Source organism: Lepidochelys olivacea (genome assembly GCF_965140295.1).
Source record: "Lepidochelys olivacea isolate rLepOli2 genome assembly, chromosome: 5".
Taxonomy (NCBI): domain Eukaryota; kingdom Metazoa; phylum Chordata; order Testudines; family Cheloniidae; genus Lepidochelys; species Lepidochelys olivacea.
Genome location: NC_140415.1, coordinates 122168314 through 122189151, shown reverse-complemented (window position 1 = coordinate 122189151; position 20838 = coordinate 122168314). Strand labels below are relative to the sequence as shown.

The 20838-nt window shown below is 39.3% G+C and overlaps 1 protein-coding gene across 3 annotated transcripts in view; it reads right to left on the bottom strand.

The window, feature by feature from the left end:
- HSDL2 (hydroxysteroid dehydrogenase like 2) overlaps positions 1-20838 on the bottom strand; it is a 29177-nt gene continuing 8339 nt past the window's right edge. The window contains exons 5-11 of one of the 3 annotated variants that reach the window (XM_084627871.1): positions 15999-16102; positions 14839-14937; positions 5515-5709; positions 4921-4992; positions 1927-2133; positions 1465-1593; positions 1-184 (exon numbers count right to left, since the gene is read on the bottom strand). In XM_084627871.1, the coding sequence (XP_084483997.1) occupies positions 72-184; positions 1465-1593; positions 1927-2133; positions 4921-4992; positions 5515-5709; positions 14839-14937; positions 15999-16102 (919 nt within the window). In that variant the 3' untranslated portion in view covers positions 1-71. The remainder of the gene's footprint in view (positions 185-1464; positions 1594-1926; positions 2134-4920; positions 4993-5514; positions 5710-14838; positions 14938-15998; positions 16103-20838) is intronic. The other 2 variants (XM_084627872.1, XM_084627873.1) reach the window with 2 other exon arrangements.

Genomic DNA, 20838 nt, shown 5'->3' with positions numbered 1-20838 from the left:
TTAGTGTTTTAAACCACAAACAGTGTTATATTTTTATTAAAGGACAATGTTCCAAACAATAAGCCTTCCCGTCACAGTTTGGAGCTGAACTGAGTCATCATTTTTTCCAACTTCATTGCTAAGGCCATGTTACCTTTAATTTTCAGTTTTCCTGACATGAAGGCCATGGTTGGCTTTAGTTTGCCTAAAAAGAGGGAATAAACATGTTATCAGGAAAAAGAAAAGTAGTACAGATGTGCACTGGGGACAACATGTCACTAAAAGACTACTAATTCTTAGATGCTATAAAAAACTTCTCTTCAATATAATTTTTTGGTGCTTTTTGATTAATGTTAAGAATGCCAAATTGCACTTCTCTTTGATTAAATATTTTTTCCCTAAGGTTCCAGTTTAGCAAAGCTCTTCAGCACATACCTGAAGTTAAGTATGTGCTGAAGTGTTTTGCTGAACAGGAATGGACTGATGAATCAGGGCTTAAGAGATACTCCCTTTTCTGAGCCAACAATTCTATGGTGACTTTTTGTGGACTTTATCATAATGACTGATATACAGTTTTGTATGTGATGAATTTATGATTTTGGCTATGTCTCTTCTGAATATGTATGAGTGTTAATAGTTATTTTAACTGGAAAAAGTATCAGATAACACAGCATCCAAATACAATTTTTAAAAACGGTGGAGAAATTTTTCCTTTCCAAAAGTATTTTCAATTCCTTCTCACCAATACACTTCCTGTTAGCCCTATTCTGGGCCTACTAATAATGCCAGAGTGCAGCAGAATATTGTGACTTTGTTATACGACCAAACAAGGACTAGATTAAGAACAGCAGTCTTACTTGAGCTGAGTATTTTGAACTCATTTCTCCAGGGGTCAGAGAGACAAATGAACTAACTTATTTTGCTACCAAGATCTGTAGTTAAAATTGATCTCAATTATTCAGTGTTAGCAAAAGTTTAAGTGTTTGTAGTCTGAAAAGAACAAAAACTACTTTTTACTCACTGAATACCACTTATAAAACAAGCGCTCGAGTGTGCATTTGATATCAGTACATTGGAACAAAACTAATTTTGTGCACTCTGTGGATGCATTATACTCACACACTGTAAGTGTGAAAAATTTTAGAGAGGTGATTTGGGCCTGGACCTAGTAGAAAGATCAATGGACCTATTGAGTCCTTTCTCAAACATCTTAAAAGTTGGGAAGGAAAGTGAGAGTGTCTTAACTAGCTGTTAAGATTTCAGTGACATGAAGATAGCACCACGGTTCATATTCTCAGACCAGAACAAGTGAAGAGATGGAGAGAGATCAGGGAATATTTTTTCACTAGAGCCACCAAAAGCCTAAGATTCATCTGGTTATGAGAACATATAACGAGAGAAATATCTAATTATCAATTAGTCATTTGAATAATTCTAAACACTAATAAACCTGGCTCAACTTTGGTAAAGCCTTTTGTTACTCACCTGAAAACATTTTCACAAAGTCATTGCTAGACATGCTCATAACCACATCTACTTTCACAGGTGGCTCTCCAATTCCTGCGCTCCCAGCTTTGTTCTTAAGATCAATGTACCAAGTCCCTCCTTCGTCACCTACAAACAAGAACAATGGAAATAGTTTACAGCGCATCAAATACAAGTTTGTGCCCAACTCCTGACGATCTAGGAGGTAACTTTTCTTGCTGTCAATTGTGTAATACGACATTAATTATGATAATAGTGTTATGTTAATTTAAATGGTTTAGTGTTTCACAAATGGAAGGGAAGAGGTCTTGTGTCCACATTCTTCAAGGTTTCAAACAAAAAACCTCTTCACTCGCTGTACCTGTGGACGAACTAAGAATGAAGTATTTCTCTGTGCAAATGCTGAATGTATTTCACTGTAAATTTGTAGGTGAAGATTTAACAGAAGAAAGTCTTCCTTACCAGATAGTTCAAACAGATAAACACCTTGGGTAGACCTTACAACATCTTCACTGATTGCTCCCTGAATAATTTTAAATGTTTCTGCAACAGGTCCCAAAGGCTTAGCAGCAGCAGACTCAGCTCCATCGGGGCCTTCATGCTTGGCTGATTCTATTTTCTTCCCCTCTCTGAACACTGGTGAAGCACCTAGAAGATGGGTTTTTTCCACTGAATAAAGCAGATACTTTTTTACACCATTGCGCTAGAAAAATCTGTTTAAAAGTACATACTGCATTTTAAAACTTCAACAGCATTCTAGATCTTAAGACTGAGGAAATATATTTTATCAACTGCCAAACAAAAGAAAGAATTAGCAAATTTAGAATGAAAAGTGCATTTTTAGTCAATGTGGATATTAAAAAGAAAGAGGATAAAGAACTGAAGCTTACTCTGTAATGACCCACACTCCACTGAGGGACGGCGTAGCTATGTTGGTCCTGCCTCAGAATAGGGGATGGGCTACAGCGTGCGTGTGTGTATGCATGTCTCTCTCTCTCTGTAGGCTCCAGCAGTGGGGCTTCAGGCTCTCGCCCCCCTATCCCATCGTCCAGGGCTTATTCAGCCCTGCCAAACATGGGGACAAATTAAGACTGTTGTGAACAGTGATATTTGTATGTGAATATCACTTTTCACAACACTTACTAGCTAGCAATAAATAAATTACAATGATTTGGACATGTATATGTGCATATTTATTTGTTTTTCTTAAAGCTAATTAAGTATTTTAGGGGAAAAAGTGTGAAAGCGGCTGCACTCTGAGGCCACCAAAAAGTCTGTCATGAGAACCCCTTCTCTGGGGTCCCAGTGCCACTTAGGTTTGGCCCAGCCACCATAATGATGGAAGTGCGGGTAGGCCCAATTTGAGAGAGTGGCACTGCAACCCTATGAGCCAGGTCACAACTCCACTCACACAAATTTGGTCCAGTCCAAGGACAGGGCCAAACCTGAGCGCCACTGCAACATTAGACATTGCAACGCCTGGATCAGAGAGCCAAGCCCAGCTAGCCCCACAGCACAGGAGCTGTCGGAGCTGCCATTGTGGGGTAAGTGCCAGGCAGGACCCAACCCTCCCCCCTGGTGGTGGCGGGGGGAGACAGGACACAACTGAAACCACCCAAGGGCCTCCACCCCCAGACTATTTTCTGGGTTGCAATGGGCCATAAACATTTACAAATGGGTGCTGAGCCCAAAAAGGTTGAGAACCACTGGCCCAGATGACCTCTCAAGGACTCTGCCAGCCCTACATTTCCATGATTCATATTTCGCCTCCCATACACGCACGCAGAAAACCCCCCAGTAACAAATTGAATTAAATCTTAATTCTGACCTTTTCACAATTTAATTTACAACAAACTCTATGTAAAGAGTGTAACATTATACTAAAATTATTTTCTAGGCTTTTAAATGGTTATGTACGTATTGAGTAAGGTCAATTATTGCAACAGGCAACACAGTCACATATTTTGCATAAAGAATGTGTATGCGCAGTCGGTTTCAGCAGTTAGTTATCTAGAAGGCTTGAAAGGCGTAAATTGATCCACCCTCCTACCATACTGATGGTCAGAATTTTGATTAGTAGATACGTATAAATTAAGCACAATATAAGTGTTTAACTATGAGGATTTTATTTGTAATTTACACTTAATATTAGGTTGCATAGTGTTTTTAAAAAATATTTTAGAAAGTTAATTCTATATTAAGTTAACTGAGTGATAAAATAGTTCTGAATATTCTATGAAGTGATCTGTTCTTGCTCATTGTTTTCTTATGTAAAGTTTGCTTTTTTAAAAAGCACATTACAACATTTTAATCATTTTCAGATTACAGGTTACAAGAACAACTAAAGACTAACAAATAATATTGCCTCTGAAAACTGTGGCTTAAATGACTACCATCATCTAAGATGTCTGTGGCAGAGCTGGGGGAAAGGAAAACAAAAAACAAAAAAACAAACCACACAATTATCTTGGATCCCACTCTGGTGCCTTAACTGTAAGACCATCGTGCGGAACAGCATGTAATCATACTTTTATAGACTCTCCTGCTGGTAATAGCTTATCTAAAGTGACCACTCTCCTTACAATGTGTATGATAATCAAGGTGGACCATTTCCAGCACAAATCCAGGGTTTAACAAGAACGTCGGGGGAAGGGGGGGGGGGGGGAACAACAGGAGAGTGGGTTTGTGGGGGGGGGGGGGGGAGAAGGAACAAAACCTGGATTTGTGCTGGAAATGGCCCACCTTGATTATCATACACATTGTAAGGAGAGTGATCACTTTACATAAGCTATTACCAGCAGGAGAGTGGGGTGGGGGGAGAGAAAACCTTTTGTAGTGATAAACACCCATTTTTTCATGATGTGTGTGTATAAAAACAAACATCTTCTGTATTTTCCACGGTATGCATCCAATGAAGTGAGCTGTAGCTCACGAAAACTTATGCTCAAATAAATTGGTTAGTCTCCAAGGTGCCACAAGTACTCCAGTTCCAATCAGGGTGATGTTTACATCTGTGTGAATGTAGAAGCTAGCTATAATTACTATACGAAGGGTATACAATTAGGCGAGGCAGATCAAAAAAGATTTCTGAGAAGTATGCTTTTGACTGTTTTTTTTCTTTTTCCAGGAAGCACTGATGACCCCGATTCCCCCCAAAACTCAGACCTATGAAGAGTGCTTCCCGCTTTTAATTTTTAAAGTAAGGCAAAACTCTCTGAATCAGAAACAGTGAAGGTCCTGTCAAAGGCAAAATGTTTTTGACCCCACCTTAACTAGGGAGCCACTGCCAGTGCCTCCAAAAACACACACACACACAGAGAAATCATTTTTGCCCCCAAGTATCTTACATGAGACCAAGTTCTTGGAAGGAAATATATTGAACAACCTTTATGTTTCACTTCAACATTGGAAATTAGGTTCAGTGAATGAATTTCATGTAAGTACTTAATTTCTTACCATGTGCTTCCATTTTCATAGCTAGAGTATTAGGATCTACATCTAGAAAGAAGTCTGGTAGCAATGGATGACCTAAAATAAAATAATGTGAGGAAGGTGAAGATAAACAGCAAAAATAATAATCTATTTTTGTATCAGTATTAAACAAAGTCTAGGCTTCTAAATAGGTATTGTACAGCTTCTGGAAAGCAAAAGTCAGTAGCAAGGGAAAGCCAGGTACCTAATATTTTGTTTTAGAGACAGATTTTACTTATGACTTTGGTCTGTTCTCCAAGAAGTATAAAACAGAACGAGAAGTCTTGTGGAGTTGCAATGGAAAACCTTTCATTGAAAAGAAAAAGCAGAGGGTGCCTGAGGAGGGGAGAGAGAAATCACAGACTGAGGAATAACAGGTTGCGTAAATCAGTGACATGGAAACATTTTCCTTTCTTTAACTGAGATTTAGTTAGTGGAAGTTCTGGAAGATTGGGCCAACTGTTTCTGGGAATGCAGAAGGGTACCATGGGACTGAACATCCACAGGTCTTTAGCAGAAGAACAGATTATAAACTTACTTATAGCTTATTTCCTTTCTTAACATCATGTCCTTTCTTACCTGGTGCAACTGCATATACATCAAAATTCTTAATTCCTTCTTCTCTCAGCAGATTTTCATCAATAACAAAGTTTCCTGTGAAACTTTTTGGTTTTGTTAAAATGCAATATGCAGCATCTGCAAGGATATCAGTTTTTCTGCATTGCTGTTCCACACCGGCTCCTCCCAGCATATCCATAGCAGACGTATGTATAGCTAAAAAGTTCAGGGAGAAAAGAGAAAATCTGATGGTCAGCACTGATGTTTTAAAGTTCTTCTCCTTTCTCCGACTGCACACAGACATGAAGTACATAGTGAGTTTTTTCAGTATTCTGTGTTAATTAGTGGTACAGTTCTTCTCTTTGCATGAAAATAAAACTAAGTTATTACTAATAAAGAATAAAGATGGAATAGAATTGTCCAAGGACCATCGAATCATGGAAGTCAACGAATGGCTACGCAGGTGGTGTGGGAGAGAAGGCTTTGGATTCTTTGACCATGGGATGGTGTTCCAAGAAGGATTGCTAGGCAGAGAGGGGCTCCACCTAACAAAGAGAGGGAATAGCATCTTTGCAAGCAGGCTGGCTAACATAGTGAGGAGGGCTTTAAACTAGGTTCACCGGGGGAAGGAGACCAAAGCCCTAAAGTAAGTGGGGAAGTGGGATACCAGGAGGAAGCACAAGCAGGAGAGCACAAGAGGGGAGGACTCCTGCCTCATACTGAGAAAGCAGGATGATCAGTAAGTTATCTGACAGAGGATGTGGAAAAAGCTAATGTACTCAATGGTTTTTTTGCCTCTGTCTTCACGAACAAGGTCAGCTCCCAGACTACTACACTGGGCAGCACAGTATGGGGAGAGGACCAGCCCTCTGTGGAGCAAGAAGTGGTTCAGGACTATTTAGAAAAGCTGGACGAGCACAAGACCATGGGGCCGGATGCACTGCATCCGAGGATGCTAAAGAAGTTGGCAGATGTGATTGCAAAGCCATTGGCCATTATCTTTGAAAACTCATGGTGATCGGGGGAGGTCCTGGATGACTGGAAAAAGGCTAATGTAATGCCCATCTTTAAAAAAGGGAAGGAGGATCTGGGGAACTACAGGCCAGTCAGCCTCACCTCAGTCCCTGGAAAAATCATGGAGCAGGTCCTCAAGGAATAATTTTGAAGCACTTCGAGGAGAGGAAAGTGATCAGGAACAGTCAGCATGGATTCACCAAGGGCAAGTCATGCCTGACTAATCTAAATTGCCTTCTATGATGAGATAACTGGCTCTGTGAGTGAAGGAAAAGCAGTGGACGTGTTGTTCCTTGACTTTAGCAAAGCTTTTGATACCGTCTCCCACAGTATTCTTGCCAGCAAGTTAAACAAGTATGGACTGGATGAATCGACTATAAGGTGGACAGAAAGCTGGCTAGATCATTGGGCTCAACGGGTAGTGATCAATGGCTCCATGTCTAGTTGGCAGCCGGTATCGAGCAGAGTGCCCCAAGGGTTGGTCCTGGGGCCAGTTTTGTTCAATATCTTCATTAACGATCTGGAGGATGGCGTGGATTGCACCCTCAGCAAGTTTGCAGATGACACTAAACTGGGAGAACTGGCAGATACCCTGTAGGGTAGGGATAGGATACAGAGGGACCTAGACAAATTAGAGGAATGTGCCAAAAGAAATCTGATGACGTTCAACAAGGACAAGTGCAGAGTCCTGCACTTACAATGAAAGAATCCCATGCACTGCTACAGATTAGGGACTTAGGGGCTAGGCAGCAGTTCTGCAGAAAAGGACCTAGGGGTTACAGTGGATGAGAATCTGGATATGAGTCAACAGTATGCCCTTGTTGCCAAGAAGGCTAACAGCATTTTGGGGTGTATAAGTAGGAGCATTGCCAGCAGATTGAGGGACGTAATCATTCCCGTCTATTCGGAATTGGTGAGGCCTCATCTGGAGTACTGCATCCAGTTTTGAGCCCCACACTATACGAAGGATGCAGAAAAATTGGAAAGAGTCCAGTGGACAGCAACAAAAATGATTAGGGGGCTGGAGCACATGATTTATGAGGAGAGGCTGAGGGAACTGGGATTATTTAGTCTGCAGAAGAGAAGAATGAGGGGGGATTTGATAGCTGCTTTCAACTACCTGAAAGGGGGTTCCAACAAGGATGGATCTAGACTGTTCTCAGTGGTACCAGATGACAGAACAAGGAGTAATGGTCTCAAGTTGCAGTGGGGGAGGTTTAGGTTGGATATTAGGAAAAACTTTTTCACTAGGAGTTTTTCCTAGTTTCACTAGGAGGGTGGTGAAGCACTGGAATGGGTTACCTACGGAAGTGGTGGAATCTCCTTCCTTAGAGGTTTTTACAGTCAGTTTTGTCAAAGCCCTGGCTGGGATGATTTAATTGGGGATTAGTCCTGCTTTGAGCAAGGGGTTGGACCAGATGACCTCCTGAAGTCCCTTCCAACCCTGATATTCTATGATTCTATGACAATAGGCTTTTCCCCTACTCTTCAGAAAAGTCCATGGAATCTTTATGATCCCCACAGAGCAGGCAGGGCTTCACTCAAATACATTTATTCTTTTGGTTTGAGACAAGCTTGATTTTCTCCATGAGTAGAAGACCAGACATCTGCTTAAATCAAAATCAAGCATTAATAAGAAATAATTTACATCCATTTTAGCAAAGTGATAAGCTACAGGGAACAAAGTTAATCAAATAGATTCACATTAAATTTCAGTGGATTCAGGCGTTCTTGTTAAACCCTGGATTTGTGCTGGAAATGGCCCTCCTTGATTATCATACACATTGTAAGGCGAGTGGTCACTTTAGATAAGCTATTACCAGCAGGAGAGTAGGGTGGGGGGAGGTATTTTTTCATGCTTTGTGTGTATAAAAAGATCTTCGACACTTTCCACAGTATGCATCCGATGAAGTGAGCTGTAGCTCACGAAAGCTTATGCTCAAATAAATTGGTTAGTCTCTACGGTGCCACAAGTACTCCTTTTCTTTTTGCGAATACAGACTAACACGGCTGTTACTCTGAAACCTGTCATTAAAAAGATAATAGTTCACAGTATTTTAGATGCCACACAACTACTTCATTCTTCTCTCTTAGGACGCGATTACCTGAAAATTGTTACCTTTCTTTTTCATGTATTTTGAAGATAAACATTTTGAGACTGCTTTTGTACATTCAAAAGATTTTAAGCTATTATTCCTCCTTCTTAATTTAGGATACTGTGATCATGGAGGCAGACATTGAATTACAGATACTTTGAAAGCCTTATCTTATGTTTCTAATGCTCTTAAAGTGAATTAGGGAAGACAGATATTCACTACTATAAAGTTTAGTCTGCATATAGAACATTTGATTTTACAGAAAGTTTTTAATTACCTTATAAATTACTGTGCAGACTCGCACAGAGGGCACTTTATAAACAAAAGAAATTTATTAGAATATGTTGTTATTGCTTGAAGAGTGGCTCTTCAGTGCATCAGGTTTTGAAAGCTCCTGTGATGAGCCTCACTCAAAATAGAGAGAGCTTCTAGCGTGTCCAATAGTATTTTTAAATACTTAATTTGTAAGATACAAGTGCTTTAAAAAAAAAGATAGGGGGATATATGTTCAAAAACACCTCTACCCTGATATAACGCTGCCCTTGGGAGCCAAAAAAATATTACCGCATTATAGGTGAAACCACATTATATCGAACTTGCTTTGATCCACTGGAGTGCACAGCCCCGCCCCCCAGAGCGCTGCTTTCCCGCGTTATATCCGAATTCGTATTACATCGGGTCACATTACATCGGGGTAGAGGTGTATAATTAAAAGTAGTAACTTACCACACAAAAAATATCAAGTTTGAACATGTTTACTTAGCCAGAACTGAGAGCGCCTGTTATGTGTAACTGCACAGGTGCTATTAGTTCTACCACCCTTTTGGAATTACACAGGTTTAGAGGCAGATTTCATAGGAATGGAGTATGGCGTGGGGAGACAAAAGAACCATTTCTTCTCCCACCCCACCTCTTAGATTTCTGACTCTATGGTGGGAGATGGTGGACAGCCTCCATAAGGATAAACTGAAGTTAGCCCATGAAGGCCAAAGTGGGGCTTGAAACCCCAAAGGGGAGGGCTTGTACTGAAGTACTGAAAGTAGAACCAAGGAATGCCTCGTATCAGGTGTAGGGAAACAAGGGCCTCCAAAACAGCAAGCCTCGCGCTTTATTCCAGACAGCAGCAAGGCAGACTGTGGAAATCCTTGGCACTCTCCTCAGTGATGAAGTATTTCGAAATGGGCTTCTACTCAACTAAAATGAAGGTTAGAGTCTAGGGCAGGGGAGAGTGGATAGCCTCTCTCCTGAATCTCCTACAGAGCCAAGAGGGGCTGAGACCAGAAGAAGGGAGTGCAACCTCTTTGGGGGAAGTTGATCCTTCATTCAGCAGCAGGGAAGGCAATACAGGCCCTAGAATTGTGGATGAAGACTTCTCCCTCAGTACTCCAAGAATTAAAAGTTCCTCTTTTGGAACTGGACAATTTCCCTGCTGAATGCACCACACTTAGATCTCTTGCAACAGAACTGGAACTCAGAGGGAGTGAGGGTTCCATCCAGAGTGGATTTAAAAAACAAAGTGATGAATGGTCAAAAAACTGGTTTGATATAAATACATTTTTCTTTTTAAAAATAAAAATATTTAAAATTAAATTTGAAATTCTGGCAACCTATGTTAAGTCCTAAACTTGCTATATTACTTATTATATAAAAATAATTTAAATTGAAAAATATTCAAGCAGTACATATTTGATGAAGTTTTTGTTTTGTTTTTTTAAATCAAACTACTGAGCTGGCAGAAGTCACTGACTAAGCATCTGGACCCACAGTTTGTGAAGTGCAGAGAGAATATCTTAATTTCAGTTTACTCAACTAGTTTAGTTCACTGACTAGTTCGTTTAAATTTAAAACTCCAACTTGGAGTTGAAAAAGCAGGCAAGCCTCTTTTCCTCTTCCAGTGTCTGACTAAAAACTGGCAAGTGGATGCGATCCACGAGTTCTAAAGTCCTGAAGGATAGCGTAACCATAAAATCAGTTCACTCTGCTAACTACAAATAATCATAGAAATGTAGAGCTGGAAGGGACCTCATGAGGTAATCTAGTGCATCCCTCCATCCAATGAAGTATACCTTTATAATACTTTTTTTTTAAAAAATCACTTTTAAATGCAAGACATATTTGATAAAAACTACTTTTTTCTCTTATGTATCCAGCACATTTAAGGTAGTTTTATTTAATCTAATAAAAAAAAAACCTTACATAATGCGTTTTTAAATTGAATTTCACTTTCCAGCCAAGTAGAGCTTCACATAAAACATGAGTAAAAAGATTAATCCTCTAGTCAATCACCATTTTCTAACATAGTAAAAATGGAAAAGTTAGGAATCTGAATAAATAGATGTTAAACTATATAACTGCTTAAATAAATATGCACAAATACTTCTTGCCAACCAGGAGCATACATTGTAACACCAAATTTTGGGTAAATGGTACATTTAGTTGCAAATCAACATGTTTTAATGGTTACCAACCAATAAGCATCAACCTTTCTTTAGGAAAAGAACTAAGAAGTACAAATGCAAAACAAGATTAAAATCAAGTAGATAAACCAAGGTTTACTACTTGTTGATTTAAATCAATCCATTTTGGTGCCCTCTCCTTTGCTGCTTCTCCTTGTTACTTGATAATGAGAAAGACAACTTTAGTGACAAAACCCAAGCTGTTTTTGGCTTCCAAGGCCCTCTCAGAATAGAGCATCTCTCAGACCTGAACTTGGACAGCCACAGGGATTAGGGTTTTGAAGGAGCAGAGACTGTGAACCTGGAGAGCTACAGGAGCTTCTTCCATCTGCATGCACTGAAGCCAATACTCAAGATCCTTGTGGGCCAGAGTAGCAAACAAATATCTGTTGGGCAAAAGCCCTTCCACCCAAGCCACAAGAACATCAGGTATACAGGAGTCTGTCACAGACGTTTTGCTTCTGCAACGAACACAGCCTTTAAGCTTGGACTCTCCTACAGGATCCAGCATCAGGGCAGGAAAAAAAGAAGACCCCAGAATAACTCAGTTGGGTTAGGAGAGGTAGTTGCTATGGAATCAGAGTTATTTAAATCCTAAAAAACTTACCTTCTTTTAGAGAAGAAACACAGAGGGTTCCACGTGAGGGAGAGGGTACGGGGGTCTCTGCAGGGAACTGTGATTCTCCGTTGCCATGAGGCGGGCCGGGCGTCTCCATATCTTTTGCTGCCCTCCCCCACCCTGGGGCTGCAAGCCTGGGCTGCCATCGGGCATAGAGACACCAGTTTAATAATACTGCGTAGGGCCCCATAAATCCTAAGGACGGCCCTGGTTTTAACTACAAGTGGCTTACCCTAACTTGCCCTTTTCTCTACTCGTCATAAAGTTGTGGTTAGCACCATGTCAGCTAACTTAGCTATTATGAACTGTGTTTAACTAGGAAAGTCTCCTAGTATAGACAAATGTTAGAGGTGATCTCCCCAAGTCGGGGCTGAAGCATATTGGCAGGGCAGCATGCAGAAGCTTCATTTTTGCCATCTGTTCTACCTGTTCTTTTGTTCAAATAAAGGACTTCAATCTCGGAGAGTGTCAATTCACCACCTGTTGTAAGTACTAAATTCACATACAAAATTTAATTCAGTTTTTTAACTTTGTTTGATAGTTTAACTTATGATAATAGCAGTAGGTCAAAATGACCATAAAGCTTTTGGAGCAAAGGAGGGAGGGAAAGGAAGGAAGAGAATTCCAGCTACTTCTCAGACACAGATTCACAAAGATGTAATTGATAGAAACATCTGATTTCTTTTTTAGGACATTTTAATCAACAGCAACAAGTCCCTTTTTTATTGGAGTGCCACTAGAGTTTGCAATTTTCTAGTTCCACAGTTGTTTCACACTTTCTTTTGAAGCACATAAGTTGAATCATTTAAGAGTACAATTAAAGTACAATTTTGAAATGTATTAGTGGTGCAAAGGTGCAAACCTTATTACTCAGCGTATGTGCCCAATATGCTAGAATTCTAAGCATGCATGTACTCTTCATATTCAAATGAGTATAAGCAGCATATGAAAGCTGTCCCTATGATCCTGTATAGCACTTTTCCCTTTTTCAAATCACATCTGTAAGTGGCTATACCTTATAATACATCCTAAATTAAAAAGACATTTAAGCCATATTGACCTACATGCAGAGAGGGTAAGCCTTAGAAGATGGATAAAATACTGAGAAGAGTTATGTTCTATTTTTCAAGCTGTTCCCCACAACTGTAAATCTGGTTACCTCCAGTCAAAGCATTACAAACTGAACACTTAAACAATTAACAAACATCCAAAAAAATCAAAACCTTTAAAATATAAACTCGACAGATTTACTTTGCTACTCAAGGGGTCATAAGAGATTTTTAGTTAAGTTATTTATGTCTAAAGTAATGAGCAGCTCTAGACAGACTAATGAGACATAAGAACAAATGTTAAGAAACACATTTGGACCTTCCTACATTCAGTTGCTTTAAATCACTAAAGTGTAGATCTGTCTGTTTTTACAGGGATAGTGTAACTTATTGTGCAGGTGGAAGAGAAGGAAAATATCTAAATTTTGCAAAGGAAAACACTAGAATAAAGTATAATGTAGCCCATACCTTTGATTCTCAAAATAATCTTACTTGGTTCAATTATTGTTTTCTTCAAAATGAGAGACTAAGGCCCCGTCTACATATAGTTTTTGTACCAGTATAATTATTTCAATTAGATATGTGACTTTTTTTAAACCAAAGTTGTTGTGCCAGTACAATCTCATCTAATTGATCACCCCATGCTGTGGCAGGACCAAGTATATCTAGACTATCCCTGACAGGTGTTTTTCTAACCTGTTCTTAAAAGCTTCCAGTGATGGGGATTCCACAAACTCTCTAGGTACCCTGTATTCCAGTGCTTAATTATGCTTACTTTTCCTAACATCCAACCTAAATCTCCCTTGCTGCAAAATAAGCCAATCACTTCTTGTCCCAACTTCAGCAGACATGAAGACCAATTGATCATAGTCCTCTTTATAACAACCTTTTATGAGCACTTTGGAGGGCAGGACTAGAATTCAAAATTCTTGACAAATTGGAGAATTGGTCTGAAATCAACAAGATGAAATTCAACAAACGTGCACAGTACTTCACTTACAATGGAAAAAAAAATCAAATGCACACCTACAAAATGGGGAATAACTGATTAGGTGACAGTACCACTGAAAAGGATCTGGGGCTTATAGTGGGTCACAAATTGAATATGAGTGAACAACATGATGCAGCTTCAAAAAAGGCTAGTATTCTGGGGTGTAGTAACAGGAGTGTTGCATGTAAGACTTGGGAGGCAACTGTCCCACTCTACTCTGCACCGGTGGGGCCTGAGTGGTAGTACTGTGTCCAGTTTTGGACACCACACTATAAGAAAGATGTGAACAAACTAGACAGAGTCCAGAGGAAAGCAACAAAAATTAAAAGGTTTAGAAAACATGACCTAAAAGGAAAAGTTTATATAACTGGGCACATTTATTCTAGAGAAGAGAAGGCTGAGAGGGATCTGTTAAGTATTTAAATATCATAGAATCATAAAAACGTAGGACTGGAAGGGATCTCAAAGAGTCATCAAGCCCAGCCCCCTGCGCTGAGGCAGGACAAAGTAGTCAGGCATTCCAAACACTATCAGAACTTGCTTCTTGTCAAATATCTTCTCAGAGCACAGATGCACAGCACATATTAAAGATAACATAACAAATGATAATCTCTTTGTGATGCTGTTCACATCAGAGTCCTGTGCACGTTAAAAAGGGAACAGAGTAAATGAACTTCAGAAAAGCAATGGGCAAATGAAACCTTTAAAAATATTTTTTTTAAAGTGGGTCAAGTGAGCCAAACATTCCACAGGTTGCTCCAGTCAAGTGTAAGGCATAAATAAGCTGCTAGCAAGCAGCCACTCACTATTTGCAGAGCATGCGGTCAGCCATTTGATTACAGTCAATGGCCTAACAACTATGAAAGAGTGGTGCATCTACCAGACACCATTATTTTGTAGGAAAAACACTGAATCTGAGCAATGAAAAACAACAAAAAACAAAGAAAAAAAACCCCACCCCTCAGAACAGTGAACTCATTTTCAAATACCTGCTCTGAACAATCTTAAGAAAGCCTATTCAAAGTGACATACAAGAGGTCTGCAAGATGGAAGGTTGAGCAGAGAAGAAATACAACTACTAACATCAAAGAGAACATTATAGTATCTTAAAACAAGTCACCTGTTTGAGGCCATAAAGCATTGACTGCAACTTCTCCTTTAAATTCTTCTGCCATCCCCAGCACGCACATGGACATGCCATATTTAGAAATGGTATAAGCTAAGACAAAGTAAGAATTTTATTTAGTCAGGTAAAAATATAATGTCTGCGACAAAATTTTAAGATTCACTGATTTAATTCTTTACTCCTTGATGTAGTGTAATTATTTATTAAAAGAAGTTCCTTAGTGTGGAACAATCTGCATAAAGTAAGAACTGGGAAGAGAATGGGTCTGCATTGAACTTTTTAATTAACTAAAAGTTTTGAATCTAGAATCATACAAGATTAGAGTTGGAAGAGACCTCAGGAGGTCATCTAGTCCAACCCCCTGCTCAAAGCAGGACCAACACCAACTAAATCATCCCAGCCAGGGCTTTGTCAAGCTGGGCCTTAAAAACCTCTAAGGATGGATATTCCACCACCTCCCTAGGTAACCCATTCCAGTGCTTCACCACCCTCCTAGTGAAATAATGTGTCCTAATAGCCAACCTAGACCTCCCCCACTGCAACTTGAGACCATTGCTTCTTGTTCTGTCAAGATTAACTTCTTTATGTTGCCATTTATTATTGTTTCAACTGCACTAAAATGGCAAATACAGAAACTTTTAACAGGCGAAGAAGGTGATCTAGTTTCACTGTAGGTTTGAAAAATTAAGTTTTTGCCATCCTTTGGCACAAAACACTTTGAAGAGGATAGAGACAGCAGAATTGTCATCAAGCTGTTCCGTACACATAGGGTCTATGACTTGCTTCTGGCCCACATGACTAGAAAATTGTATTTCATTATTCTTATAAAAGAATGACAAATCGGGGGTAATTTTGTCTGTTTTTTAGGTAAGGAAATGATTAGGACAACTATTACCATCTACCATGGTGTTTCATGGAATTATGTCAATGGTATTCTTTATATGGGAAAGGACTGACAGGGCCATGGAGAGTGAATTACCCTCTCACCCCTGAAATAGTCATGAGGCATGTTGTGTAGGCTTCCCCAGAAACAACAGGTACAGTACAGGCTATGGTAAAGCAAGGGCTTCAGTATCCAGGCCTGTCACTCTTGTGCATTTCATAATTATTCATTTTAAAAAATTTTAAAAATAAGTAAATATAACACCACCTACCACAATGATTTTTGAACCATATGGGATTCAGGTTAAGTGGTGGGCTAATGTTAAGGATATGAGCAATGTTACTCTTTCTTAAGTGAGGAAGGCATATTTTAGACCTGAAAATGAAACAAAAATTAGACATTTAGTAGTTGTCAGGTGCATCTCTTTTAAACAAAAATTTTATAATTTTGGCAAAGCTACTATCTTTTAAAGATACCAGTGGAGACACAGCATCTTTTAAAGTAAAATCTCAAAGTAATCTACTCCAATCTTTTTTTTAATTATAAAATAAATAAATATTATATATATCTATATCTATCAGGGTTGGAAGGGATCTCAGGAGGTCATCTAGTCCAACTCCCTGCTCAAAGCAGGACCAAACCCCAATTTTTGCCACAGATCCCTAAATGGCCCCCTTAAGGATTGAACTCACAACCCTGGGTTTAGCAGGCCAAAGCTCAAACCAGAGCTATCCCTCTCTCCCTCTCCCCGCCCCCCACTTTGCACCTGCCCTCATATCAATATTCTGCTTAATCTAAACAGAGAACCAAGATAATGTCATCTTACCTAAATGAAAAGTCCTTCCTAATATTTATGCATGCACACTGGGCCAGATTTTCCAAAACAACTTAAAACCCACAAATAGAGGCAGATTTTCAGAAGTGCTCAGCATCCAAGAGCTCTAATTGTGACACTTTTAGCTAGATATTTTCAGACTGTTAAACAATTTATCCAATGTATTAAGCAGAGAGGTTTTTCTTCCACATTAGCCATGCATGTCATCCTTTAATTTTTTTCCCTTTCACAAAAACATACTATAGGGAAAATCCCATTCTCCGTTAAAAAGAAAACTGCACCCATTTTCTTCAGTTCAAAAGTCCAAAGACTTTACAGTGTATAAGGCACTTGTTACCATAAATAAGATGCAAACTGTTTCTTATAAAAGCTGGTCAATACAATTGCCATCTCTAAAGCTAGTGCTACAAATGGATATCTGTTGGAAAGTGATGTAATTTACGATAGGTAGTAGCGAGAAACTGATATAAGCTTTTAGACCCCAATCCCACAATTGATTACATGCAGTTATGTGCAGTCAGTTACAGGGGTGCGGCTTCAGACCGTCAACAATTTGGGGAGTAGAGATTGTCATTTACTGTAAGTCTGAACAGTGCACAGCACACCAGGGCCTGAATCTGGTTAAGATCTCTAGGTTATGCCACAATAAAGTATTAAAATAGTAAGTAGGATTAAACACATTTCCAGTCTACTTTAATAATTGTTTCATAGTCAACCAGAACTCAAATATTTAAACAAAATGTTTAATTTTTATGTTATCAGACATTAAATTACTTCTCATCTGAAGAAAAACAATGTTTGCCTTCAATTCCAAAGGTTACAGCCATGACTATGAAATCTGCTTCTTCCTTTGGTCCAACAAGCCCAAGTCCATTCACCTTCTGGGCACTTTGTAAGACACGTGCAGCCATTATATTTCTCAGTGGGAGGGTTGGGCAAGGATGGTTTTGGTTGAGATGGAGAGTGCCTTTCAATGCAATTTTTTTGATACTGTATAACTCAAATTAATGTATGCTTTAATTTTCTGCAAGTGTGTAAACCAAGACCATGTTGATAAGAACATATATAAAATAGAAAATTTAAAAACCACACACAACCATGCTACTAATCTTAATAAATGTAGTATCCTGCACGTGGAATTTACCACAAATCTCATTAAAGAACTGACTTTTCACACATTTATTAATAGAACCTGGCTACACAAGCAGCAAGGGAAGAAGAAAAAAGGGGATGAAGTGTGTGGATAGATTATGCCCTAGGTCTTCTGAACTAATAGTTACAGTGGTAGTAACAAAGACCATTCCCTGGTGTAGGGGACAGAGAGAGCCTGGAGCAGTGGACCTGGTATAAGATCTGAGGCCTGAACCATAATCAAAGTTAGGCCATGTCATGAACCAAAGTCAGGCCATGTATTAAAGCTGATGCTTATAAATTCACTGTCTGATACATGATCTTGGCAAAGGTATTGCTAGTGTTGCTAGGACACAGGCACTCCTAAGAAGCAGACAGACACTGGGTATGTCTGTGAACACTCTCCAAAAGATTAGCCCAGGTACATCCTGACCGAACTCCAGATAGAGGGTTGACAGCAGAAATGCCTGGAGCAAGATACTAGGGGAGGTAACAAGCAAATGTCATGAAACACGTATGGTGATATGTAAGTTGTTCGTCTCAATCTATAAATATCGGGATATATCACCTTAACCATTTGTGAGGCTGAGGGGACAACAGAAATTCCTCGTGCTGACTGAGCTGTTCCTTGCCAGTGGGCACTTGTGTGTTAGTGCACCTGTAACCACAGAGCCAGGGCACCAATACCATGCCTTGAGGGCAATAAACCTGGCCGAGTGCCTTTGTCACTGAACCATGCCGGTGATCTTTCTTTCTGGGTAGTACTATCGAGGTCTGCTGAACCAACTATCTGTGCATGGCTGGGACAGCATTATGGAGAGCCTGTCTGCAAAGGCCTGTACTCTAAGAATTTAGGTGTATTCTTATCACTTGGCTAGTGATAGAGGTATAAAAGAAAGAATCAAAACCACTGTCTGCCAGTGTAAGGGCCTTCTCTTACTGTGACAGTTTGTGGCCCTGTTCTTAGGCTAAGGCCTTTGGCTAAGCAGCAGAGGCAGCCATAAGCTGGGAAGCGAACGGTCACATCCTCACATTCCAAACTAGTCACATTGAAATAAGGTGCTATTGGGCTGTTAGGCACTATCAGGACAGGATTGTATTCCTATCACCTCCAGAGAAAGGGAAGTGCCTAGAAAATGTAAAAGGAAACTTAGTTTGATAGCATCCTGTCTGGCAAGAACTCACTTATCAATAGCTGGGATGTGAAACCCTCACTTCTGTATTGTTTTGTCATTATAGTTCCCACTTTGCTGTTGTTTGTCTGTATAATCTCTGTCTGGTTCTGTGATTGTTCCTGTCTGCTGTATAATTAATTTTGCTGGGTGTAAACTAATTGAGGTGGTGGGATATAATTGGTTACATAATCATGTTACAATATGTTAGGATTGGTTAGTTAAATTTCAGGAAAATGATTGGTTAAGGTATAGCTAAGCAGAACTCAAGTTTTACTATATAATCTGTAGTCAATGAGGAAGTGACTGGGGTGTGGGTGGGGGTGGGCATGTGGGTGTGTGAGATGGGAACAGGGAATGGGGGTAAGAAAATTGGAATCATGTTTTGCTAAAGGGGGAAATGGGAACAGGGAATGGGAGTAAGGAAGTTGGGATCATGTTTGGCTAAGGGTAGGAATGGGAACAGGGACACAGGTGTAAGGCTCTGTGGTGTCAGAGCTGGGAAGGAGGATACGAAGGAAGGAAACTGGAATCATGCTTGCTGGAAGTTCACCCCAATAAACATCGAATTGTTTGCACCTTTGGACTTCGGGTATTGTTGCTCTCTGTTCATGTGAGAAGGACCAGGGAAGTAAGTGGGTGAAGGAATAAGCCCCCTAACACACACCAACTGACAACACCTGGTAAATATTTTTCTTTGGGTGTCATTTATCTTTCATATTTGTCAATGGGTAACAACACAAAACTAAAGCTATTTTCCCCTTTTAATGCACTGTAGCAAACAAAGAAGAGATAGCAATGTCAGCACTCCTTACAGATATTAATCAGAGTTAATGTCACCACCGAGGAAATGTGGTTGCCATTATTGAGAAAAATACGACTGTAATATTGTAAATGAGAAAAGAGTATTTATTCAGAGATGTGGCAATGTGGCAGACATTCATAGGGTGTTTTTCAATATTTTCTTGAAATGTTTTCCTGCCTGTTATTCTAAAGGATGATTTTCCCTAATGAACTGTGGCACTTTACCCATAGTTAAGTAACACGTTACAACTACGTTAGGAAAAAACTAAAACAAAGACCACCTCCTTAAGTATAGCTTCTTTAGTACAACATATAGTATAAGAAACAGAAAAGTGTTTTTGTTGTTTACCATTTTTAAACTACTTTTATAGCAACCTCCTTCTCCCTCCCCACCCCCACAGGTTTTATACTATTTTTAAAAGATCAGAATCATTTCAAACAAATATGCAATTCCTTTTCACTAGGTTAGGTTCATTACTCAGACAATATGATTTTAAAAACAAATTAATCTTTATAATGTAGCACTACGGATGTCGTGCTAAGAATAGAATTCAAAAGATCAAAGAGCTCCTTGATCACAACAAGCATTAATTGAATGAAAGCCTCAAAATTAAGGTTTTATTTTCTGAACAATTTTTAAAAAATGATACACTAAGTGTCTAGAAAATATGAGATTTCATCTTAGTGCATTACCAATTTGGAAAGATGAACAAAATATAAAAAGAGCCATACAATTGTGGAGTCAACTCTCAGTGATATTTGATGAAGTAATGAAAGCAATATTGTTATGATGGAATTGTAGACCACATTTTCTTTCACTGAAAATTGATTTCCTTCTTAATTATTCTGATTTGTTTACTGTAAATCATTTGACAGGCATTTTTCCTTCATAGGGCTGAAAAGGAACATTTGTAAGAAGGCAATTTACAATTAAGATACACCCATCACAAAAATATACAAAGTGATTTAACATTTATAATGATTTCATTTAGAACAAGAGAACAGGAAAGTTTTAGCAAAACCTGGGGTCTTACGATCTGAAGTTCATTTGCCAGAACTGCATTAAACTTAGCTGTTTGTTTCCTGTATGGAGAGCCTGAATACTTCTGTGTCACAAAGTCACCGGTCACCAGCATTCAAAATCAGACATTAAGGACCAGATCCACAAA